At 45.7% G+C, this 24,392-nt stretch overlaps 3 protein-coding genes, 1 non-coding gene and 1 pseudogene across 4 annotated transcripts; 3 read left to right on the top strand and 2 right to left on the bottom strand.

Annotated features, from left to right (window-relative positions):
- The first annotated feature begins 1,134 nt into the window (after positions 1 to 1,134).
- On the top strand, positions 1,135 to 2,667 carry LOC119287698 (photosystem I assembly factor PSA3, chloroplastic-like). Its single transcript, XM_037567296.1, has 3 exons — positions 1,135 to 1,573; positions 1,658 to 1,822; positions 1,939 to 2,667. Exons 1-3 carry the CDS (start codon positions 1,229 to 1,231, stop codon positions 2,257 to 2,259), a joined length of 831 nt encoding a protein of 276 aa, XP_037423193.1. The 5' UTR covers positions 1,135 to 1,228; the 3' UTR covers positions 2,260 to 2,667.
- Positions 2,668 to 4,247: 1,580 nt separating this feature from the next.
- Positions 4,248 to 7,772, top strand: LOC119287709 (F-box protein At5g52880-like). The gene is made up of 6 exons (XM_037567307.1): positions 4,248 to 4,591; positions 5,662 to 5,813; positions 6,503 to 6,590; positions 6,673 to 6,878; positions 6,973 to 7,124; positions 7,337 to 7,772. Exons 1-6 carry the CDS (start codon positions 4,374 to 4,376, stop codon positions 7,451 to 7,453), a joined length of 933 nt encoding a protein of 310 aa, XP_037423204.1. The 5' UTR covers positions 4,248 to 4,373; the 3' UTR covers positions 7,454 to 7,772.
- A 1,253-nt stretch (positions 7,773 to 9,025) lies between these two features.
- On the bottom strand, positions 9,026 to 11,194 carry LOC119287718 (reticulon-like protein B1). The gene is made up of 5 exons (XM_037567319.1): positions 10,901 to 11,194; positions 10,152 to 10,332; positions 9,781 to 9,922; positions 9,612 to 9,681; positions 9,026 to 9,519 (listed from the first exon to the last, which is right to left on the bottom strand). Exons 1-5 carry the CDS (start codon positions 11,082 to 11,084, stop codon positions 9,350 to 9,352), a joined length of 747 nt encoding a protein of 248 aa, XP_037423216.1. The 5' UTR covers positions 11,085 to 11,194; the 3' UTR covers positions 9,026 to 9,349.
- A 4,510-nt stretch (positions 11,195 to 15,704) lies between these two features.
- LOC119287731 lies at positions 15,705 to 17,512 on the bottom strand (annotated as a pseudogene).
- Positions 17,513 to 23,821: 6,309 nt separating this feature from the next.
- Positions 23,822 to 23,893, top strand: TRNAD-GUC. Its single transcript has one exon. It is a non-coding gene; the product is annotated as a tRNA-Asp (tRNA).
- The last annotated feature ends 499 nt before the right edge of the window (positions 23,894 to 24,392 follow it).

Here is a 24,392-nt window from a genome sequence, read left to right on the forward strand (position 1 = left end):
GCAACAAACGCAAGCGAACAATTGAGTTGGATGATGATGAGGAGGAGGAGGAGGCATCAAGTGATGACGGCAAGAGAAGCCCCACACTCAACTCGGTTTCATACTCGAAGCCAAAACGACCGGATGGAACCAAGATAGACACAAAAGAAAAGAAGAAGAGGAAAGGAGATGATGAGCTCAAAAATGCTATGAAAGCTATTGTGAAGGCAAGAAAAGAAGCCAACGAGGTGAGAAAGATGGCATGGACGGAATGTCTTCCGGTGTGCCTCACACACCTTCTCATGAAGATGTCGTTGAAGATCTTGCCAACATCGTCCGAGCTTCACGTGATGCGGCGCGCGAGAATGATGAAGAGGAGGAGGAAGAATCGTCTTCGGAGGAGTCGAATGAATCGAAGTAAGATGAGGATGAAGACGAGGACGAGGCTTGATTGTTGATGTGCCTTTCGTTTGTGTCATGAACTTGGTTGAATAATCTTGTGGGCATGAATTTGAACTTGTGGAAATGAACTTTTAGTCATCAACTTGTTTGTGTGAACTTATTATGCCATGTTCATTGCATTTTGAATGTTTGAAATTTATTTTATGTCCAAAATGCAACATATGGCATGCGTCGGCGAGTCGCGCGCGCGCGATAAATTTTAGTGCGGCTGCTGAAGCCAGCGCTGCCCGTCGCGCCAAACCAGACGATGGGCGCGCTGCAAAGTAGTACTCCCTCCGTTCCCAAATATTTGTCTTTTTAGATATTCAAATAGAATACAACATACGGATGTATGTAGACATATTTTAGAGTGTAGATTCACTTATTTTGCTTCGTATGCAGTCACTTGTTAAAATCTCTAGAAAGACAAATATTTGGAAACGGAGGAAGTAGTTTTTAGCGCGCTGCGTGTTGGAGATGCTCTGATGCTGTCAAAGAGCTAGTAACCTAGTAGTAAGGTTTTCCTTTGTGAATCAAGGTTAAATTTTCTCAGTTTTGAAGAAAAGAAGGTTAAAATTACGAAAATCTGAAACTGAAGTTAGAAGATTCAGGAACCTGACATTGAAAGGTTTGATCCTGCCCAAAACTAACTGGTTCTGGGATAATAAAAGGTTCTACATGACTCGTAGAGATCGCGTGCGCTGGTAAATCTCAGCACAGTCGAGTCGATGCACCAAACCATGGGCAGATAAGGCGCGCGCCACTCCCACCACACGCAGGGCGTCCAAGAAAAACCCCATCGTCGGGCATGGGGACAGCAGTGCTGCCCGTCGCCCACAAGCTCTCGCTCGCCTCCCCCTTCCTCCCGCGCCACCGGCGGCCCTGCCGTCCCCCCGCCCAGCAGCACTGCCGGCGCCGGCGCCATGGGGCGGTGGTGGCCTACATGGAGCCGGACCCGAACTCGCCGGCGGCCATCCTGGGCCGCATCGTCGGGGCCCTCCCCGTGGTGGGCCTGGTGGCGCGCATCCTGAGCGACGACGGCGGCGTCGGCGGCGACACCGTCGACTTCGCCGAGTTCCGCCGCCGCGTCAGCAAGAAGTGCACCGTCATGGACTCCCAGGCCTTCTACGACTTCAACGACCGCCGCGGCAAGGTCCGTCTTCCTCTTCCTACATGCCCGGCTCCTTTCCAAACCGTGGCGGCGAATTGTTGATTTGCCGCGTGCGTGCGTGCGCAGGTGGGAGACCCCTTCTACGTCCTGCTCTGCTGCTGGCTGGCCGCCATTGGCGCCGGGCTGCTGAAAACGGAGGAGATCCTGGAAGGCGTGGCCCGACTCCGCATGTCCAACGACATCGAGTACGAGGAGGAGACCTTCCTCGACATGATGAAGATTGCAAGGGAGGTAAATAAAGCACTCAAACATTCACCACATCAACTCACTCTTTGCAATTCCAGCGCCAATATTGGCCCCTGGCCCCTGAGCGGGCGGACGGCATGAACCGCGATGTGTGTGTGCAGAAACGGGCAAAGTCGAAGAGCCAGGCGCCGGTGATACCGATGGAGGCGCGGGCGGAGAAGGCGCTGGAGGCCATCTACGTGTGCTGCTTCGGGCAGGACATGGTGGAGCCGGAGGACGAGCGGCTGCTGTGCACCATGCTGAACGCGGTGTTCCCGTCGGTGGGGAGGCCGGCGGTGGAGAGGATGGTGTCCACCGTGGCCAAGGAGGTGGCCTCCGGCGAGAGGAGGGGCCCCGGCGCCAAGGTGGTGCCCAAGGAGGTGGCGCAGCGGCAGCTCAAGGACCTCGAGTTCCTCAAGCAGAACAAGCTGGACTCGATATGAGGAGGGGCTCCTTTTTTGGCAGGTAGATCCATGGAGAAATGAGAAGAGAATGAATTTTGATGTAGGCACGGTACGTAGGAGGAACCAGCTGCCATCGATCATACTGCTGCAAGCAACGCCATTTACAAGGTCGACTCCGTGCCTGCTATCTCCCTTATTGCGGTGTTCTTCAAGTGTGATGTGAGTGGCACTAGCGCATCAGAAGCTTGTAAGATAGCACAGGATTTGACTCGTGCTCCTTGAAAAGAATGTTACCGGTTGTGGCACATTCTCGATTACTACTGCATGTTAATGATGGCATTTGTAATTTGTCACTAGCAATTATGTTTGCTCAGACAGAAAAGGTAGAAAATCATTGCTAAATTAGTTATATGTGGCATGCACATTTGTGCATGAATTTTTACATAATGTTGTGCTTGGTAGTATTATTATCTATACGAATTACTTGATTGAACATAATGTTGATTTAAACAATGGTTACTGTATCCTTTAGGTGCATAAACAGTTTATGGCATCTCCTTGGCGTAGCCATTTCTCCCGCAAGGATTGTCTGGACTCCCCCAAACTCAGTCCATATATGAGGAAGGAATGGAGTTATCCAAACTGTCCATCAGGCCAGTGGCCAGACAGTCGATCCTCACCCCCAAAGCCCCACCTCCGTAGCCACCTCTCCTCTCTTCCTCCTCACCCGTGCTTGATTCCCACCCCCAACACTGTTCTTCACTACCTGCCTCTCTTGTAGCCGTTCCCCATTGCGTCATCATTGTTCTTCGACGTAGCTCCTCCGGACGCGAACACCCGGAGCTATGAATGCCAATAGTTTGAGAAAATGCTCCCTAGATTGAGGTAATTTTTTACCCACTATGCATATGTAGGATCAATATTTATGATGCGAGGGCGCATTGTGGTGCATATTTAGGATAAATTCATGATGGGTATGATCAACAATATAATGGTCAAGTGCCTCCAACATTTGACATTGGTGATCAAGATTAGCTGATGTATGATGTTGGGAACCGACTCAAACCAAAAAGGCAGCGAAGAGATACACCGCAAAGGAATATGTGTTGTTGTGCAATGCTTCGTTGTGAATTAGCATGTACCCTATATGCGTGGAACAGACAAAAACGGTTTGAAATATTTATCGAGAGTTCATGACCACTTCAATGATTTGACAACTACACACCGCATCAAATTGCAAGTGACCGCAATGACAGCTTGCTCACCCATAGATGATATGATATCCAAGAAACAGTTAATTGTTTTTTGGTGTGCATATATGCTCATCTTACATGGGAGTCAGAAGCCATGCAACCTTTTGCTTTATTTACATTGATCATTTTTGGTTGCTTTATTTGTCACATAATGTTGACATGTGATTCATTTGGCAGTTACGCTCGGCGATGGCATTGTACCAACCAAATGAGAAGAGAAGTTTTACTCTATCCATCTAGTGTTGCTTTTCGTATGAGCTCCATGCATGGTTTACCAAAAATAAAAGTTTGGCGGGAAAAAAAGTGAGCTCAACAAATTTTTAAGAGAGCAAAGCTCTGGCTGACAATGGGCTGAACGGCCATGACGGCCCATCAATCATGTGGGCCCCCTACACATGCTATCACGTGTTCCCGCTAAACACCGCTATGATCCACTATACTTGGCCATGGGCAGCTTGGCCCGGACAGCCCGAAAAAAGCCCGAGCCAGCCCGGTCCGACCTTGCCCATGGGGTGGCCCTGGGCTCAGATTTTGAGCACGATGGTTGGGCCGGGCTTGGGCTTGCTGTATTTGCAATTTAAGGAAGAGGCCCGAGGCCTAGCGGGCTTTTTGACTGATGGGCTGGGTTTGGGCCTGAAAACTAGTCCTGACAGCCGGGTCAGGTTGGGCCCGGGCCTAGATTTTCTGCTTGGGCTTTGTTAGGCCCGGCCCGAGCTATGCCAGTAGATCCACCACCGGTCGAGCAAAACTTTCCTACGCGACACCCAAAAACAGGCAAAGATTAGTGGAGCCCGGCTCCGCGAGGCCGTGAACGGCGGTTGGCGTGGCGTGGCGTGGCGGCCGGGACGACGAGGCGACGGCGACGTGGGGCTTCCACGCGCCCCGTACTCCCTCCCAGCGATGCCGGTGCGGCGGCGGGCCCCGCGGCCGCAGGACACGGGGGTGGTGAAGAGGTACGCGGAGATGGGGATAGCGGCCGCGCTGTCGCGGCCGTGGGACTACCCGACGGCGTGCCGCGAGCTGGCCGAGCTCCTGCGCCACGGCTACGCGGGCCTCCCCAAGCCCGCCCAGGCCCTCGCCGCCGCCGACGTGCTCGTCGCGTTCCGCCTCCTCCCCGAGTAAGCCCCCCCTCCCGCGCCCCCCAGATGCGCGCGGTCCCGCCCGTCGAATTCCCCGCGCCCTCGCCTCGCGGGCCCGCCGGCCGGTACGATTCGCGACGGATTGCTGCGTGCTGAAATTCGGATTTGCCCCCTTGAGAATGTGCCCTGATGGACATTGCTTGCTAAATTGCTTAATTCGTACTGTTATTATGTTGGCCTCCAGAAGTATTTATGTGCCTAGATTTCGTTGAATCACTCCGGCATTATCTTGGCAGGAGATACCCATGTCCTCTTTATATTCTGTCGATTCTTGGAATTTCAAGAAATTATGTGACAGTGTCAACATTCGAGTACTTATGCAGCTTTCGTAACTGATGAATCCACAATCGTATGAAAAACAAAGGTCGGGTTGATACTTGATGGTCTGTTATTTTAGATGACATCGCATTGGCTTTTAAATTTGTCTGGTGCAAAATTGAATATTGATTCTACGCAGAGTTTGCCCAAGGAGATATGCACTTAGGTAGTTAGGTTGATATGTTATTGACATGCACAGTTTTCGTAGAATCAATATGTACAGGCTGAAAAAACAAAACACACCTCGATCATGAGAAGGACCGAAGGAGGCTTAATAACAGGATGCCACAAATATGGTTCAAAAACGACTGTGGCATGCTTTTGCACAATTACTCCGACCCCACACTCCCTCCCTAGAGCTAATCTGTCTTGTCCCACCAATTCTGTGGCAGAGCTTTTCGGGTATCATTATAGTTTAAAGCATGTTAAGTTGATAATCTTGTCACTCTGAATCCATTGCCTTGTATTATCCTTCCACAGGTTCACTGTGTCATGCTTGTGATCATATCAAGCGGTTTCTGCTTGACTTATTATATACTTACAGATATGTTTTTCATGTATCATAAAGATCAGTCATCTGTGTCGTCAAAATATGCATGGAATCAAGTGGGAAGTCTCCCATTAAACTTTATTCTTTTTTTGAAATACGTGTTTAGTTTTTGACTTAACTTAAAGCTTGCATGGTATTTCCACATGATAGTCTGTAGTAATCCATTGTTTCTTTCCCATAGTGTGCAGACAGAATATGCATTAGCGGCAGCCAATGGTCTTCTCCTAGCAGTAGAAACTTCCCTGCCAAAGCAAAAGAAGTCACAAGCTGTTTCAGAGTTCAAGTGTTCTGTTGTTTTACATAAAAGGCGGGCTAAAGTCCAACAAGAGCCTGGTATGTAGGGTATTCTCTGGTGTGCAAATGCATTGATGTTTTCCTGCTTAGCAAACTCAAGTCTTAGTTACACACATTAGATAAGTGTGGGGAACTACTGTGCCTTTTCAGCATTCATTATAAAATGTGTGCATTTATTACTCTAGGTTCTATGAAGTGACTTGACTATTATGTTTGAATGTTCTGCTAGGATGATAAAGTCCAGCTTAAATAAAAGCTGATGATTGTCGTCATGTTATATTTATACTAGAGGATACCCCGTGCGTTGCTGCGGGAATTGGTTGATGAGAATTTGGGTTAATAACATGAGAACCAAAATTAAAAATACATGTGACTTATTATATTTGATTATGTATAGTTGTAATGATACTTACTGAATATGAGTAGAATAATTAAATGGAAACACTTTCCATGCATGGTTGAATGTTGTGGTGGGTCTTTTCCCATGCATGATTGCATTGAGGTGGGCCTTATCCCATTCATAATTGTATGGTGAGGTGTTATGCTTGCATGTTGAGATAAATAAGTTAGGTATATAGGATACACTTTAGCCCTCCCTAGTTTTACATGTCTCGGTATAACAGTATACACTTTAATTTGCAGCTTCCTGTCAATATTTATGGGGTGAGCTTATAAATATATATTAATACACTAGTCATCGTGACATTTATTTTGAACCTCTTTGACAGACCCCCCAGACATACCAAATGATGTGCTTGTTCATATCTTTAGTTTTCTGGACACACGTTCGTTGGTGGCTGCTAGTCTTGTTTGCTGGTATTTTTCTTCTCTCATACCCATATACTATTTCCAAACATATGCTAGTTCCTTTTGTTGACACTTGCATATTCCCTAGAAGGTCTTGGAATTCATCTGCAAACGACAACAAGCTGTGGAGAATGAACTACTCCCTTTTCTTTAGCACGTCCCATTTGCGCTCCAATAGCACGCTTGTCTCCAGTGGTGTACAGAATAGTCATGGTATTCTTGCACAGAATAATGTGGATCCAGTATTTGATGATCCCAATTTGAACTGGAAAGAGGTTTTCTACAAGAAGCATGCAGGTAGTGCTCCCATATGCTAGTATTATCAATGTAAATTACACTTGGCAACTTACAACATTCCCCTCTAAACATGTCTGAATTACCATTAATACAGAGCACATAAGCTGGAGTGCCGCATCAAATAGAGCAATATGCCAGCAATGCCGTTCAGTTCTCTGGCTGAGCAACTTGACGCGTGCTGCTCCTCACCATTGTCCTAAGAAAGGAAAAGATGAAATAAAACTAATGCCCCTGTTACCTTATGCAGTAAGTGCTTCTATCTTATGGTCAATACTTTGTATGATGGGTTTTTGCATACAATAATTCTGTTTTTTAATCACAATATATCCATTTCTCGATTGATCAGCCTTTTGGATGTAGTCCATGAGTCATTGTTATTTTTGTAACTTTTGCTCTGCACTTTCACTTGATATTCCATTGTACATTTGTCGGACTGATTTCACTCTTTCATCTACCAGGTTGCTTGTTACATATTAAAAGCTCAAGATCAACCATCTTCATCGTCTGACAGTAACGATTCAGATAGTGATTCTGAAATCAATGTGCCGAGGCGACTTTGGAATTCTCGTGTTTGAGTGAATTCGGTTGTATAGCTGTGTAAGCTAGTTTTGTTGTGCCATCCAAAATTCGGACGATTTTGGACACCAAGCATTCACGCTGTTGTAAATTCACCATGAAATGTTCAATGAGAACTTGTAAATTTAAAACGTTCTGCTCCTACACCCACCGTTGTGAGGGAGCCGCTAGGGATCAGATCCCTTCTTCCTATCAGACCAGTGCATGTCCGTAGGATGAGAAGTATGATGACCGTCAGATTTGGTAGTACAAACCCCACATATGGTTTGTTGGATTGCTTAATTAAAGGGTGCTTCCATTGGTTATGGGATTTTTGCACAAACTGTGTCTAATTAGTTTCCTGATAACTACTCGTGATTTGCTTCCAATAAGCGAATATATTTATATTTTCACAGATGCATTTTTGTGCAAGCAAACATCTTTTTTAGGTTGTGATGTGCTTCCAAAAACAAATATGAAAAATAAATATTTTTGTAGATGCATTTTTTCATGGCAAGTTTGAATACAAGCATTACTTTTTATCAAAAGCAACCTTTCATGATTACTCCTTTATCGATGGAAACACCCTTTCACGTTGTCATGGAAACATTTTATCCAATCATATGACGAAAATCATTTTACTTTGTATACATGCAAACATTATTTCTATGATACAGGAGCATCGTTTAGTTGCTTTGAAAACATTATTTGGTGTACCCAAAAAAAATATTCACATTTGTAACATTTGCTTCGCCAAAGGATCATCTGGAAACAAAAATCAAGAATATACAAACAATATATCATTCTGTTTACAACAACAATACTAATTTCACTTATGCATAGCCAGGTTTGATGTATCTTTTCAGTTAACTAATCATAGGAGAGTTCCGCACACGTCACAAGTTCTTCGTCAACGAGGTAGCCTCTGATAAGAAGTGATGTCTGGTCCAACACACTCAACACTATGCATTGAGTTAACTAAGCATTGTGTTGGAAATGAAAACGTGCCCCTGAATCGGGTGGGGAAAATGTCTGTATATGGAAACGTAAGAAAGAAACAGTGAAGCTAATATTAGCAGTGGTTGAAACAAATATATTGCCGCAAGAAGCAAAATGCATGTCACTGAAAGAAGACTCGCCAGTATTGGTTAAATCACACACTTGGTCGAACCAAATATGTCTAGATAACAATAGAAACACACATTGGCAATGCTTGAAGCCAGGATTCACTTCGATGGAGTGCTCATATGCCCAAATGATTTTATATATTTCTCATGTTTTAGCGAGTCTTTGTTAATACCATCTTGATTTCTTGTAATTTCCAAGATGTTAATGCTGTACTTCTCCATCACAGGCTCAATACCCATGAGAAAGCGTTGAAATTCAAGGTGGTTTATACATACACAGGTCACAAGTGTTCCAACAAATTTAACTAGACGCTTCAGCACACAAACATGATAGACAAAACATTCATCCGAATCAACTGAAGCCTCACGAATGCATAGGCATATCAACACCAACAAACGATATAAACCCCACGAATGACACAACACCCAAAAGAGCCACTTCATTGTGGATATGAACCCCAGGAATGACATAACACCAAAAAGAGCCACTTCATTCATTGTAGCAAGTCTACTAAGGTCACAAACATCACTGCCATATTACACCAACACAACTTGCAAGTGAGGATGCTACGTTAACCATAGCATTGGAAAGAGGATATTGAGCAAAAGCTGGCATGACTTTTTAAGTTCGTAGAAGTTGCACGTCACGACTACTGACCGTGCCAGAGGTTTTTGACCAGATAGTGGTATCTACTATCAACTACGGACATGGAATCACAACCATCCTTGAAAACCGACGAGTAGTGATCAACTTTGAGGATAAATCTGCGCAGGGTACTCTCTACCGTTCTAATGCTGCTTCTTATCCTTGGACGGGCCCTTGGGAATCTTGGACAGGCACTTCTCATCGAAGATGGCGTAGTACTTCTTCAGCTCAACCATGGCCTTCTCTCCAAAAGCATCGATCTTGTCCTCATACTTCTCGTACAGAACAGGCACGGTGTAAAGCACCATGAAGACTGCAAACAAGAAGGCATGATCAGTGAAACAATGCTAGGCAAGCTTATTGCACATATGTAAGTAACGAACTGTAGCAAGAAACCACATATACCTATGTAGAACAAGGTCAGGAAATTGCAGCAGCTGCCAAGAAAAGAGAGGATCCACAGGCCTGCAACCACCTGAGAACAAAGAGACGACACAATAAGCGACTGATCACATAAACATGGTTTCAGCAGTGAAGGCTAAAGGAAACAAAATCACACAACCAATCAACGTACAATCAAGAATTTCTTCAGGTCACGGCCTTGACCAATCGCCCTCAGGCTAGCAAAGCCCCTGTTGATCTCGTATCGCAGCGAGCGGGCAACATTGACAGCCAGGTCCTCAGGGATCTTCACCTCTGGAATGTTGGGAGGGCACCTGGAACACAATTGCAGGCAGTTGTTTACAACCACAAACTAGACCCATTGCTAAAACTATGTGTTAGGATCATTGTAATTGCAGACAGTTGTTTACAACCAAAAACTAGAGCCATTGCTAAAACTGTTATGATCATTGTGATCACACAGCGTTGTTCCAACTAGGCATTGCCATCTAGGAGTACAACTGATCTGGGTGCAAATAACAAGGGAAATTTGATGAAGCTCACTTGTTGACGAAGGCAGAGGCGTTGGACCAGAGGAAGAGGATGCCCAGGGTGAGGATGAAGCCGTGGCAGAGGAGGGTGAGGAGGTGGTACTCCAGGACCTCAAACAGCAGCCAGATGGCGGTGGCGCCGGCGAGCACCCCGCCAGAGATCTTCTTGTTCCTCCACAGGAAGAGGTCGGCAGCTGCAAGCATAACAACACATAAGCACAGCACATCAGATGCCCAGACCAACAAGCAATCTATCTACTCCTAGAAAACAAACAAAGCATCCCAGGGTTTAAGCTAGTACTACTAGGATGCAGCACTAGTTTCGGCTGCTTCCTCTGCAAAGCAGCAGCATCGCACAATCACTTCAACCCAACCCAGGAACACAAGAAGCTGCAGGTACAAATAGTATTAATCTGATGCATGCTGCCCTGTTCACACCCTGCGGACGGGCAATGCCGCGGAAACTGGGCCCGGAAAATCGCAGATCGGGACGCTTCCTACACACACACACACACACACACACACACACACACACACACGTAATCAGCGAGACGTGTCTCGACGGACACGAGATCAATTTTCCACGGAGACCAGAGCAACCGCAGATTTCCTCCCTACACAACCACGGAGACGAGCCGTTGGGCACGCGGGCAAGCCCCGCGGGAGCGCGAGACGCCGATGCGGCCGCCGGATCTACGAAACCACGCGGCGGAAGCGAGGCGCGGGAGGGTTTAGGGTTCCGGGTGTTGGGGGGGGACTCACGCTTGCCGCCGCCGAGGACGGAGTGGACGGGCTTCTCGCGGCCGAAGAGGCGGTAGATCTTGGCCTTGACGGACGACGAGGACCCCGACCTCCCCTCGTCGTCGGACGACGACGAGGAGGAGGACCCCCCGTGGAACTTCTCCGTGATCTTGTCCATCACCGACTCCTCCTTGCGCTCCGCCATGGATGCTTGGCTCGCTCGCTCGCCCGCCCAACGCGACGCTTCTGTTCGGCAACGCCTTTTCTGCCTGCCGTCGCCGCTGGAATCTCGATCCCGCTCCCCTTTCCTTTCCCGTGCTTCGGGGCCGCGTGTTTTGTGACCCCGCGTGACGCGCCCCCGGCCGTCCATCTCGCCGCGGACGGCTCCGCGAGATCGCCCGCGCGTGGGGCCTACCGGACAGTGGGCGCGGGGGGTGCACGGGCCGTGTGCTGTTCGGCAGCAGCGGCCGCGACAGGGATGGAGGGGGGAGTCATTCCTGCCGTGGGGCCCACGCAGGTAATAATGAATGGGACGGATGGGTGGAGATCGCGAGGAGGGAACGGGCGGGCGACGCGTGGCGGGGCCCTGGCATCCGTCGGCGGGGACGGGTCGCGGCTCGCATAGGCCGGAACCTTCTGGATGGACGCCGGCTCGGTCCGGTCCCGTCTTTTTGATGGGCTGGAGTGCCCAGTTGCCGCAAGCGAAAGCCTTTTGAAATTTTCTCCGGAGAATTCCTTGCGCGAGCTTTTCGGGCGGTTCATGTTCAGCGTCGTGAGTAGCACGTCAGGATTGTTTTTTTTTTAGCATCAGTACAAACACAAGCGCTCATATACACGCGCATACACTCATCCCTGTAAACGCACCCACGCATACCCTACCCTTATGAGCACCTCCGAGAGACTGAGTCGGCATATCATCTTGAGATTTACGAAGTCACCGTAGGCACTTCGTCGTCGACGGGAACGTCTCCTCCCACTGAAAGTGCATCGCCGAAAATCCTGAAATAAATCCAAGAATAATACGAGCACCAGGATTTGAACCCTGATGGGTTGGGGAAATTCGCAGGATTGTTTGTTTCTAAGCATCGTGATTCCGTGCTTTCACATGGTGGAACTAACAACTGAGGGCATATATAAATTGTTCTGGATGTACTCCCTCCGGTCCTTTTTACTCTGCATATTAGAATTCTTTAAAGTCAAACTTCACAAAGTTTGACCGTATTTATATGAAAAAATATCAACATCTGTCATGCTAAAGTTATATAATATGAAACTTTAAGTCATGACACATCTATTGATACTGATTTCAGATTGTGAATGTTGATATTTTTTTCTATAAAGTTGGTTAAACTTTATGAGGCTTGACTTCAGTCAAATCTTATATGCGAACTAAAAAGGACCGGAGGAAGTATGCATACAAAAACGCACAAGGCTCTAAACAAAAGACTTCCCTTTATTCTCGCTGTGACATTTTTATATTGCTAGTAACTTCCGAGCCGATATTTCGTTCCTGAAACGTTGCTTACATGTTTGGAATTGGGGGATGAGATCTTTAAAACAAGACTGATGCTAGGTGCATTTTGACTAGTTTGAGCTTACCTGTTCAGTCATATCACGGTTTATTCCTGTATTATTTCAGGATTTTCGGCGATGCGTATTCACTGGGAGACACGTTCCTGTCGACGACGGTGACTTCATAAATTTCAAGATGATATGCCGGCTCAGTCTTTCGGAGGTGCTCATATCGGTAGGGTGTGCGTTCATAAGGATGAGTGTATGCACGTGTATATGAGCATTTGCGTTTGTACTGTGTTCAGAAAAATATTTAAAAAAGATTTCACTAAATAATTTCATTCATTTTAAAAAGTTGATTCTACTCAACCAAGAAAAACACTCATTTGAAGTAACCGATTCACTCATTTGAAAAATACAGATTTTGATAATTTCATAAATATTACATTGTTCCACTCTTTCAAAAAAATGATATTTACATTTCCCCACTATTTCATAACAGTGTTTTGACTATTTCAAAAGAGTCATTTTTATTATTTTGCTCATATAAAAAAGTTTCACTCATTTCAAATAACATATTTCACCAATTTAAAAAAAACTAATTTCACTTTTTGATTTCACTCATTTCAAAGAGGAATATCTCTATCTCTACTAGTAGTACTTAAAAAGAACATAACGCTCTCATTTCACCTTTCTTCCCACCACCCCTTCGTCCAACCGTTCATGTATATGATAATTAATCACCTTAATTTACTTACCTTCTGAACGAATTCCACTTTAATTTACTTACGATACTTCTAATCAAAATATAAGGTGATTCATGAGCAGAATTTGATGAACATTATTTACAAAATCGCATTATTATTGACAGATAAATCACAAGTTGACGTACTAGAATATTTATATCCCGTTGCACGCACGGGCATTGTTTTAGTTTCAAAGAAAAAACTAATTTCAGTCATTTCAAAAAAGTGGATTTCACTTATTTCAAAAGAATAGGCGTTTATGTGACTCTTTTGAACTAATCAAACTCACTCTTTCATTCTTTTAGGAAATATGAAAACCGAAAGAGATGACATAAACCTAACATCAAGGTGTGAAACTATTGTTCACTCATTTTCCAATAAAAAGTGATTAGCTCATTTTTTTTAAAAAAACTGATTTTACTCAATTTAGAATACTGACTCAGTTTGGTAAAATAATATTACTCATTTTGAACCAGCTTCACATATATTGGTTCATTTCACATATTTCAATCTTTTTGTTATATTTTAAAAAATATCATATTCACACACCAAAGTACTCAGTTTCACAAAGAAAAAGAAATTTACAAACAGAGAGAGTGAAATATGTGGATTGAAACATTAAAATTTAAATGTGTTTGAACTTTGAAATGTATCAAGGATTGGTTTTAAAGGTCTTGCTGCCAGGAGTTCAAATGTATATAAATTTTCAAGAAAATATTACAATTTAAGGGATATGAATGATTAAAATTGTCAAAGAGAAAATTTAAAGATTAATTTGTTGGATGAGAGATAAGAGAAAGAGATAATGTTTTGTACTTAAGTTAGAGAGAGAGAGAGAGAGAGAGAGAGAGAGAGATGAGGCCCACTGGTGGAGCTTGAGCCTAAAACATGTGAGGGGGGCCATGGGCTTGAGGAGGGCAAACATAGTTGTTTAGAGCTGCTTTTCAGTGAAAATAGGCCTAATACTAAGGGATATAGGCTTGTTTTCTTCTGAGCCGGGGGCCATGGCCCAGGTTGGCCCCCATGAAGCTCTGGCACTGATGAGGCCCATGCACGCCATGGAGTATTTGGACACGAGCACAAATGGACCTAGATGAACCATAAATTCAAAACAAATAGTAAAAAATAAATAGAATTTTTGTGGCAAACATTGACAAAAGTTTGATTGCTTGCAAAATTTTATAATGGAATGACATTCGTGAAGTCATGGCAAAAAAAACATGCTCCAAAAGTGCTATTTTCAAAAGCACTTTAGAGTGTTGGTTTTGTTTTGTCACGAGTTCCATGAATGTCAATTCTTAATGAAACTTTGCAACTATTCAAAATATTTGCCAATGTTTGCGACCAAAAAAATTAGATTTTAAAATTTTTTGTTCTAATCTTTTTCTTTAGAATTACTGCTAATGCTAAGCTCATATGAGCTCAAGATTTTCCAGAACATGCATGCATCCTTTCTCTGGACATGGTGGGACCTAGGAAAGAAAAATAACAACATGCAAAATTAGGAACAGATTCGAATTAAGTAGAGGGCTAGAATACTTTACGGGGTGTCTTCACCTTATTGGCTCTTGGGATGCCGGTAGCTACGCACTGCTAGAAATGTCTTCGGGCCTCCGAGGGGCGAGGTATTTTTGGTAGGGGAGCAAGTGATATGGAGGGATTAGAGTATCTCCAACAGATGATGTATTATAGGGATCTTGAAAAAAAACCAGGACACCAAAAATGGTTTTTGGGGCATAAGATTGATTTTTTTTTTGCCATAGCATAGGATGTAAAATAGGCACCAGACCATTTTCTGTCGTAGTAGATGCACCATAATTAACATGATCATTGCATATATTCAACAATTTGAACAACCAAATGTTCAAACGTAAACATGACTTTAAACTCAATCATGGTAGACTCACTATGAAAGTATTGTGATGGGCTCACTACTAAACACACACTACACGTCATCATCCTCGTGGATCGGGCCGCGGGGCGGTGCGACGGTGGCCGTGGTGGTTGAATTCGACAGCAACACCGACGAGTCAGTGGAAGCGGATGCGGTGTAGAAGGAGGAGTTTCATGTTGCTGTTGGGCTGCGTGGCTACGGTTTTTGTTTTGTGGCAGCCGTGCGGCTATGGTATATTGGCAACACGAGAGGCCGAGATATACTGATGTCCTAAATCAAGAACATCTGTCGAAGCGCCGTTTTTGAATTCATATGCCCTAGAACACAGTTTTTCTATAGCTACTTTATTATACATCATCTGATGGAGATGCTCTTAGCGGAGAGAATTGATTTATGTGGTTGAGATGTTTGAATCCGCCCGCTTTGCTTCTTTTATACTCCATATGGCTAGATAGATTCGATATCTTGTTCTATATAAAACGTGGTCAATCATATAGGAGTTTGACTATTTTTTGTTTATAATACTTGCATCTTATTCCCTTCGTCTGAAAATACTTGTCATCAAAACGGATGAAAATGAATATATCTAGAATTAAAATACATCTAGATACATTCATTTCAATGACAAGTATTTTCGGACGGAGGAAGTATATGTTTAAAGAGTATCAAGATATGATCAGACCAAACAAGGGGCAGGTGATTTTATTGGGAAACAGAGCAGGTCAACGATATGCTGGCATGATTACCAGATCGGGTCAGGAGAAACGGGGAATGGATCCAACAAGAACGGAAAATTAACCGGAGAGAAAACTCGAAACGGAGAAAGAGCCGCAAACATGCAGCCACACTCTGGACGGGAACACTCACACTCCTATCTGCAACTTCATCTCCGGATTCAGATAGAGCTGCTCTCCGTGTTCGTCAATTACCTACTCGCGCCATTGATCATCTCCTCGGAGAGCCTCCCCAATGCGGAGTACGAGGACCCTCCCTCGGCGACGGCCGTCCTGCACGCGCTCTTCATCTCCATGGCTTTCTCCCTCGGCGACGGCCGTCCTGCACGCGCTCTTCATCTCCATGGCTTTCTCCCTCACCTTCCTCCCCTCCTCGGAGTCGCCGTCCATGAGCGCCCTCACGGCCCGCTCCAGCTCCGCCGCGTCGACCCAGTTGCTCCTCTTCCGGTCCACCTCCATGGCCAGGGCCACGCCCATGTATTCGACCAGCGTGAACGCGTTCAGGTGCTGCTCCGCCTAGCGCGGCCAGGGCACCATGGGCACCCCGAACCACAGGGCCTCCAGCGTCGAGTTCCACCCGCCGTGCGTCACGAAGCCCCCCACGCCGGCGTGCGCCGGTATCTCCTTCTGCGGCGCCCTCGTCGGCCACACCATGCCCTTCCCCTTCGTCCGCTCCAGGAACCCCTCCGGGAGCAGCTCCTCCAGGTCCGCGTCCGAGGGCCCCCGGCCGCCGCCCGCCGGCGGGCCGCGGAGGACCCACAGGAAGCGGTGCCCGCTGCGCTCCAGCCCGCGGGCTACCTCGTGCGCCTGCGGCGCGGCGGAGAACCCTCCGCTGCCGAAGCAGAGGAGCACCACCGACGCCGGAGGCTGCGCGTCCAGCCACACCACGCACTCGTGCGGCTGCTCCGCCGGCGGGCTCAGGGAGAGCACGGGGCCTAATGGGTAGACCGTCGGGGCGGGGACTCCGCGCGTGCACCGGCCGTCGGCGATGGCGGCGAGGACGCTCGCCTCCAGCTCGGCCGCCGTGTTGATGATGACGCCCTTGGCCTCCATGAAGCGCCTGCCGTGGTACACGAACCACGCGTAGTTCGGGTGCTTCTTGTCCATCACCGGCGACGGGAGGGCCGACGGCGGCACCGGCGGCAGCCCGGGCACGTCGACCGTGCCTTCCATCTCCTCGAACTCGACGGCCACCTCCTGATCAAGCGCCGGCAGGCGCAGGAAGAGCGCGTACATGGCGGCGCTGGCGGTGAAGTAGACGTAGGCCGGCACGGCGAGCTCGCGGGACACGTCGAGCATCGTGGTGCCGAAGAAGTCGACGACAAGCGCCGCCACCGGGCACGCCAGGCCGGAGACGGCCGCCCTCACGTGCGCCGCGTGGAGGTGCACGAACCGGGAGACGAACTCCTCGACGCCCACGTGGTCCGTCGGGGGCTCCACGGCGGGGAGGTGCTGGAAGCGGATGCCCAGGCCGGAGGCCTCCTCCCTCCGTATGTGACCGGCGACCTCGGACCGGTAGCTCTCCGTCGGCGCCTGCATTACGAGCACCGTGAGCGACAGGGCGCCGCCGCTGCGGGCCAGCAGCCGCTTGCCGGCGTCGAGCATGGACATGAGGTGGCCGACGCCCCAGACGGGCAGCAGCACGACGGTCGGGGTTGCCATTGGCACGGTGGCGATCGGCGGATGAATGGGATGATGCTCGATCCTACTACTTGACTGGCATCAAATGTGGGAGGAGGTTGGGCCAAATGAGGGAATGATACGGTGGATATTGTATTTTATGAAGAGAAGATGCGGCGGATTTCCTTTTATTTTTCTGATGAATAGGTGCGGTGGCAAACGTGTGGGCATGTCATATCCGTGGTCGGTACAAGATCGCACTAAAATCGGCTGGACAATCGCCAGCGGCCGTTGCCGGGCCACGTGGTGGGATCGCCGCGTGGGACTGGTGGTAGCACAAAAAAGAAGAACCCCTCAAAACACACACACACAAAGAGAAAAAAAGTGTGTCAATCTAGGTCCGAGGGGGTGAGGTATAAGGGCATACGATGGTGATGGTGGCATATGGATACATATGCCCCATAACAAAAAGTAATTTGAGGCATTTATATTAATTTTTTTCTTCAATTCAAACTATCACTAGTGGGCCTCATTAGGAATTAGAAAATAAAGACTCTAGTACACATGCATCTCTATTTTTTACTCAAACTTTTTCAGTTTTTGTCACTGGACCATACTTTTTTTTCAAGCACCCGTCTCCTGGAGAGGATCCCGCTTCCCTATCCGAACCTACTTTACGTCATATCCGATCCTACATGGCATGCGATGCATCACCTTGAGGCTATGCATTGTACATGCCCTAACAGTGATTCACCTACTTTTTTTTATTACCCATGTATTGAATGATGTAACTCTGTCATTTTCACAACTAGTCAATGTGTACGTGCAATGCACGCTAATTTGGAAGTATATCAAGTGCATGTGGATATTAAGTAGGATATTATTTGCATGTTATTATGTAATTAGCACTATATTTGACATGAAATTAAATGCACACTAAACATGTTGAGCGCTCGATATTGAAGCAGTCTAGGTCGCTGGATTGACATGATTTGATGGCTCAGATTAATTGGATCTGCCTCTTTGAGTCTTTTTATATTGACTAGTAATAATGTACGTGCAATGCACGCTTATATTAGATAAAATGTTAGTTGCACGTTATATTAGGTAAGATATATCTGTTGCATGTTGGTATTTGATAAGATATCAATTACTTTTTTTGTGGAAATGGTAGGATATTAATTACATGGCAGATTTCAAGGGATGGCGTTAAGTCAAAACGTGGTTATAATCAATGGCAGTTGTGAGTAATTATAGCGTTAAACGTATTTGGTGCTCAACATTAGAGCGATTTGAACCGCTAGATAACATGATTTGACGGTCGAGATGGTTTGAATCTGCTCATTTGGTTCTTTTTATATTAGTATAGATGATGATATAGATGAAGTGCCAAGTGGCTTTTCCCTTAAAAAAGGTCCGAAGGGGTGACGCATAACGTGACTACAAACACGATGTCAGTGGATTGAGAAATATCCATGCGCAAATTTTACAAAATCGTGGTATCTTTTTGACGAAATGCCATAATTCCACTCCATGCAGCCATGCTAGGACCTTCCTCCCTCCTGAATTATTTTTCTAACATTTGTGCAGATACGGATGTATCTAAACCAATACGTTTTAGTGTTAGAGATACATTAGTATTTAGATAAATTTAAGACAAGTAATCTGAGACGGAGGTAATATTGCTTTGCACAAAAGATAAGAAACTTTTGTTATAGATACCCCGGTTGAGATTCTTTCACTTAAGTCACTGATATGATATGTTAGCCGACTTGACTTACACGAGAGGATCTTTGCACTATTTTCTTCACATATCTTTATAATTTTTGAATTAATTGAGAATATATGGTATGTTCATATGAACTAGTATGTAGATAGCATCATCACGGTCCACGTTGCCATACATGTCAATGCACGCACCCCTGGTGCGCGTACTATGAATATGGCACAACTCGTGTGTGATCCATCATATCCTAGTTTCAAACCTCGAGAAGGCCAATATTGACCACGTGAGTACTTGTCTTGGCCATCGGGTGAATTCTGCGCACTGGAGAGCCTTGAGGACACGCCGGCTACACAAGCCATAGCCAAGTCGCTCGGGTGGCTCGTCCGCGTCACCTCCATGATCGCCAGCCACGTTAGCCTCCACGGCTATCTCAACAGTTCCAATATAAACAAGCTCAGGTACCTGTCCAACCTTGCCTCAGCTTCAACGGGCTCACCGGTAGCCTCCCAGTCTTGCCGGCGCCTCACCAGCACCTTCGCACCATCGATCTCAGCTCCAACTCTTTCTTCAAACTCCCTGTCGGCTTCTTCGTTGGCCAACCAACCCTTGAGGCAATAGTACTTGACAACAACAACAACATGTTGGGAGTAACATCAATGGATCAGCAGGACATAATCACCTGTTCAAGCCTGCAAAGCTTCTCGGCCGACAACGCATCCTGCAAAGCCTCTTCCTCAAAGAAAATGAGACTATCGTCCGCAAAGAGCGGATGGTTGACCCAGGGTGAGCGAGTACTCACCCTAAACCCTCTGTCTACCTGTGCACCACCATGATACTTCAGCAGCGATGTAAAACCCTCTGCACACAAGAGAAATAAATACGGTGATATGAGACCACCTTGCCGAAACCCCTTTGACGGAGTAAAAAATGGTAGGAGATCACCATTCACCCTGACGGAAAATCTGACTGGTGTGACACATTTAAGCACTAACCAGACAAAAGCCATGGTGAAACCAAGTTAACATGACGGATTCCAAATAATGCCACTCAACCTTATTGTATGCCTTCATCATATCAAGCTTGACCGCACAAACATAAGTTTCCCTCTCTTTGTTCTTTTCATCGCACGCACACTTTCATAAGCAATCAACACATTATCCGTGATAAAAAGCGACCGGGAACGAAGGCACTCTTTTCCTCACCAGTAAGATCATCCAAGCACACTCTAACCTTATTTGCAATGGCTTTCGCAACAATCTTATGTAACACAGGGCAAAGTGAGATAGGTCGATATTGTGAGATACAATGTGGGAATCGCACCTTTGGGATCAAAGTGATAGAAGTATCATTTGGCATCTCCCCGCCATTCAGAAAATCCAGAATAGCCGGCACAATGTCATCTTTCAAGAGGTCCTAGTCCCGCTGATAAAAGCCCGCCGTAAATCCATCCACCCCCGGACCCTTCGAAGGGGCCATCTGGAACAGAGCTCACCTAACTTCTTCGCCGGTGGATGGCTTGTCAAGTTCCAGATTCATCGCCTCCGTGACCCGAGTAGGAACTGCATGTAATAACCCACTCATATCATAAAAACCCTGAGAGGTATACAAATCTTGATAGAAAGCTTGAACCTCCACTGCATCTTCTTCTGGTGCATCACAATTTGTACCATCAGCACATTCAAATTTATCAATCTTGTTCATTCGTTTGCGCTGAGCTGCTTGAGCATGAAAAATATATGTGTTTCTATCGCCCTCCCGTAGCCAAGAGACTCGGGATCGCTGTCGCATCCATATCTCCTCCTGTCGAAGAGCTTGACGTAGCTTTTCTATTGCCACCTTCTTCTCTCCGACGGGCCACTCCTTACGGACTGCCCACGCAGCCACTCGAGGCGTTGCCAAATCAAACCCCTCGAACGTCTATGTACGCATCAACCCTCCTAAACACATCAACGGAGGAGATCTCTTCATATCCTTTCATAATAAAGGGTAGGATAATCTTTTGTTAAAAATATGTCGTCTGCGCTCTAAAACTAGACACGTTTCGCGAGTCCGCCAGTGTCGTCCCAGTAGTGTGTGTGTGCACAGAAGCACGGACTAAAAATACAAAAAAATGTGCCCCTACTAGATATTGCACCTAGGACCTCCAGCGTTGTGTACTACTCAGTAGATAGCCACTAGAACCAATGAGCTTGGGGGGTACATATGAAGTGTGGTTTTTATCACCTAGAATAGAGCTGGCCAAATGGGCCGGCCTGACACTGCACGACCCGACCCATCGTAATCGTGTCTGGCCCGGCACGGCCCGGCACAACACGATTACTATACGGGCCATGCCGTGCCGGCCTGCGTGCTGCATCCAGCAGCCCCGACACAACCCAACTAGTAATCGGGTCGGCCCGCCAGCACGCCAGGCATGCTAGGCCGCATGCTGTTTGGCCTACTGGGCGTTTTTTAGGCACATTTTCACCTACAGGGCTAGTATTAGGCCATATAGAGGTATAAAAAAGGGCGTGCCGCATGCCGGACACGACCCGTTTAGCTCGTGCCATGCCTGGCCCATGGCGGGTCGTGCCGGCGTGCTCATTGGCCGGCCTGATTGGCCTGACCCGTTTGGCCAGCTATAGAACAGACTATAGCAGATCAAAACGGTACTGTACAACCGGTCCAGATATTGTAACTTATGTGTTTTTTATAGCACAAAGAAAAACAATGCATTTTTTCAATTTCTGAGATTTTTTTTTGAAACAGAAACATTTTCAAAACAAAATGTATTCCAAGATTTGAACTCCTATGGGAACACTGACATTTTTTCAAAGATGTGAGTGTTTTTATGAAAAAATAAAAACGTTTTTTATTTGTGATTTTTTTTTCAAATTTAAGATTTTTTTCCAGAATTACTAATTTTTTTTCTGAAAGTGTGTAATTTTCTTAAGAAAAACGATTTTAAGTTTGAGAACATTTTCTTGAAAAAGAGAACAATTTTTGCGAATTTGCAAGCATTATTTGAAAACATATTTTCCGAAAATCCGAACATTTTTCAAATTTGCAAGCATTATTTGAAAACATATTTTTTTTTCAAATTTGCGAATATTTTCCACATTATTTAAATTTTCTGAAAATGTTTTTTTTATTTTCTGGGGCCTAAGTACAATTTTCTTTTCTTCTCTTTTTTAATTCATTTTTCTCCTTTGAACTTTATTATTATTTTTTAAACTTGTTCAAAAATGTAAAGAAAGTTTGGAATAATAATTTAAACACGCACTTCAATGTGCCATTTTAATATTTTAACATAACTAATAAATACAAAGGGATAAAATTGAAAACAGTAAATGCTTTAATAAATAGTATTTGATGGAGTTTTCAAATCATCATTTAAAACAGTTACTTAAAAATATTATTTTGGTATTTCAAATAATATTTCAATTTTTTTGAGCAGGTTTCAAAAGGAATAATAAAGTTTAAAAGGAAGAAAATTAATTAACAAAAAATAGAAGAAAATGAAAAAAATATAAAAGAAAAAACCGCTTAGTCCTTGCCCGACCAAGCGACAACATTGCTACCGTAGGGCGCCTGTTGGAATTTGTTCAGATTCAACAGATGTTCCCATCTTCGAAAAAGCATGTTCAGAAAGTCAGCAAATGTTCGGGCAAATTCAGAACACCTTTTGCTTTCAATTTTGTTGTTGTTCATGTTTCTGAATAATTTTTTGAAATTTAAAATTTTGTTTTCACAATTTTGTTCATACTTTTCAAAAAAAAGTTCACGTTCTGCCATTCTAAACCAATTTTGAAAGACAAAACATTTTTTTGAAATTATCTTACAATCTATGAAAATTATAATAATTTTTAGTTTATGAAGAAAATAATTTAAGATTTTGAACAAAATTATGAAAGCGCCGCCAATTTTTGAAAAAGGAAGAATAAACGTAACAAGAAAATGAAAAAAATGAAAAGAAGAAAAGAAAAATAAACTGTGGAAGAAAGACCGGTTCTCGAAGTGTTCGTAAAATGTTTTTATAATTCCCAGCCGGTAGATTACTTAAAGAGTCAGGAACTCACTAAAAGCAGGCAATTGCAGCGGTTATGAATGCATTTTATTTTGTAGGAGGTACGTTACATATAAAAGTTGGTATGGTTTGTTGAAGGTGTATATTATCCTTTATACGTTTAGTGAGTGGGCTGTATTGAAACGGGACTCTTTCTTTTTTACTACTTAAATCCAAACCAACTCTAGTTGAGATAAACAAATCCATTCCTTTGAATTGTCAGCACCAAGCACAAAGACGGAACTGTACCATTCCGGTGAAATAGATCCATGATATTTCATTACACTTTGTTCCGAAACCCGAAAGATCTCCTTTCGGTCAATGCCTAGATAGCGTCTGCCTGTGCATGGCGAGAATTCCTTCCACCTTTTTTTTTGCGAAAGAGAATTCCTTCCACCTGCAAACCATATTCTCCACGCATCTGCATTGAACATGCTCCATGGTGTACACATAGTCTGCCCTTTTGTTTTTCCTGAAAATGGAGGCTGGCCCCGGCCCTGCTCACAACCCAGCTCTCTTCCTCCCTCCTTAGGAAGTCAGCAAACTGAACGTCCCATCTGAATTTGCCCTCTTCTTCCAACGCTTTACCATTGAGCCCGGCACTGGGGTCGCTATTCTCCACGCCTAGGTCCAATTAGACAACAAACCAACACAGGAACATCCAAGTCGTTGTAGTATAGTGGTAAGTATTCCCGCCTGTCACGCGGGTGACCCGGGTTCGATCCCCGGCAACGGCGCATTTTTTTTTTGGCGTCGTGGTGTGCTAGACGGCTACTCTGCTATCGAGAGCTCTCTGTTCCGCGTTCCGCTGCTTCGAAGAACAGACCAAAACCCACACCATGGTCAACTCCTCGAATGCTCCAACGCGACCCCGTACGCACTGTCCCCACCATCGTACTACCCGGCTCGTAGGCCTGCACACCAGCTACTGTGTCGTCAGTCAACAAGAACAGGATCGTCTAGCCCACCAGCCGGCCGTCGTCCCGTTTCACACCGCCGGGCCGACGGCCCACCATGGCCCGCTGCTCCCCCCAGGGACCTCACGCACGCGTTCCTCCCCGCCCTCTCCCCCAATTTCACACCGGCTGGGCAGCGACGGCAGAGCAGGGTCGAGGGGAGCACGGCACGGAAGCAAGCGCGTCCGTCCGTGCGTCCCGCGCCATAACTCCGCTCCCCTCCTCCCTCATCCCCGGCAATTAATGCCGCCAACCACCACGACATCCACCCCGCAAAACC

This window comes from Triticum dicoccoides, chromosome 1A, assembly GCF_002162155.2.
Source record: "Triticum dicoccoides isolate Atlit2015 ecotype Zavitan chromosome 1A, WEW_v2.0, whole genome shotgun sequence".
NCBI classification, from domain to species: Eukaryota; Viridiplantae; Streptophyta; class Magnoliopsida; order Poales; family Poaceae; genus Triticum; species Triticum dicoccoides.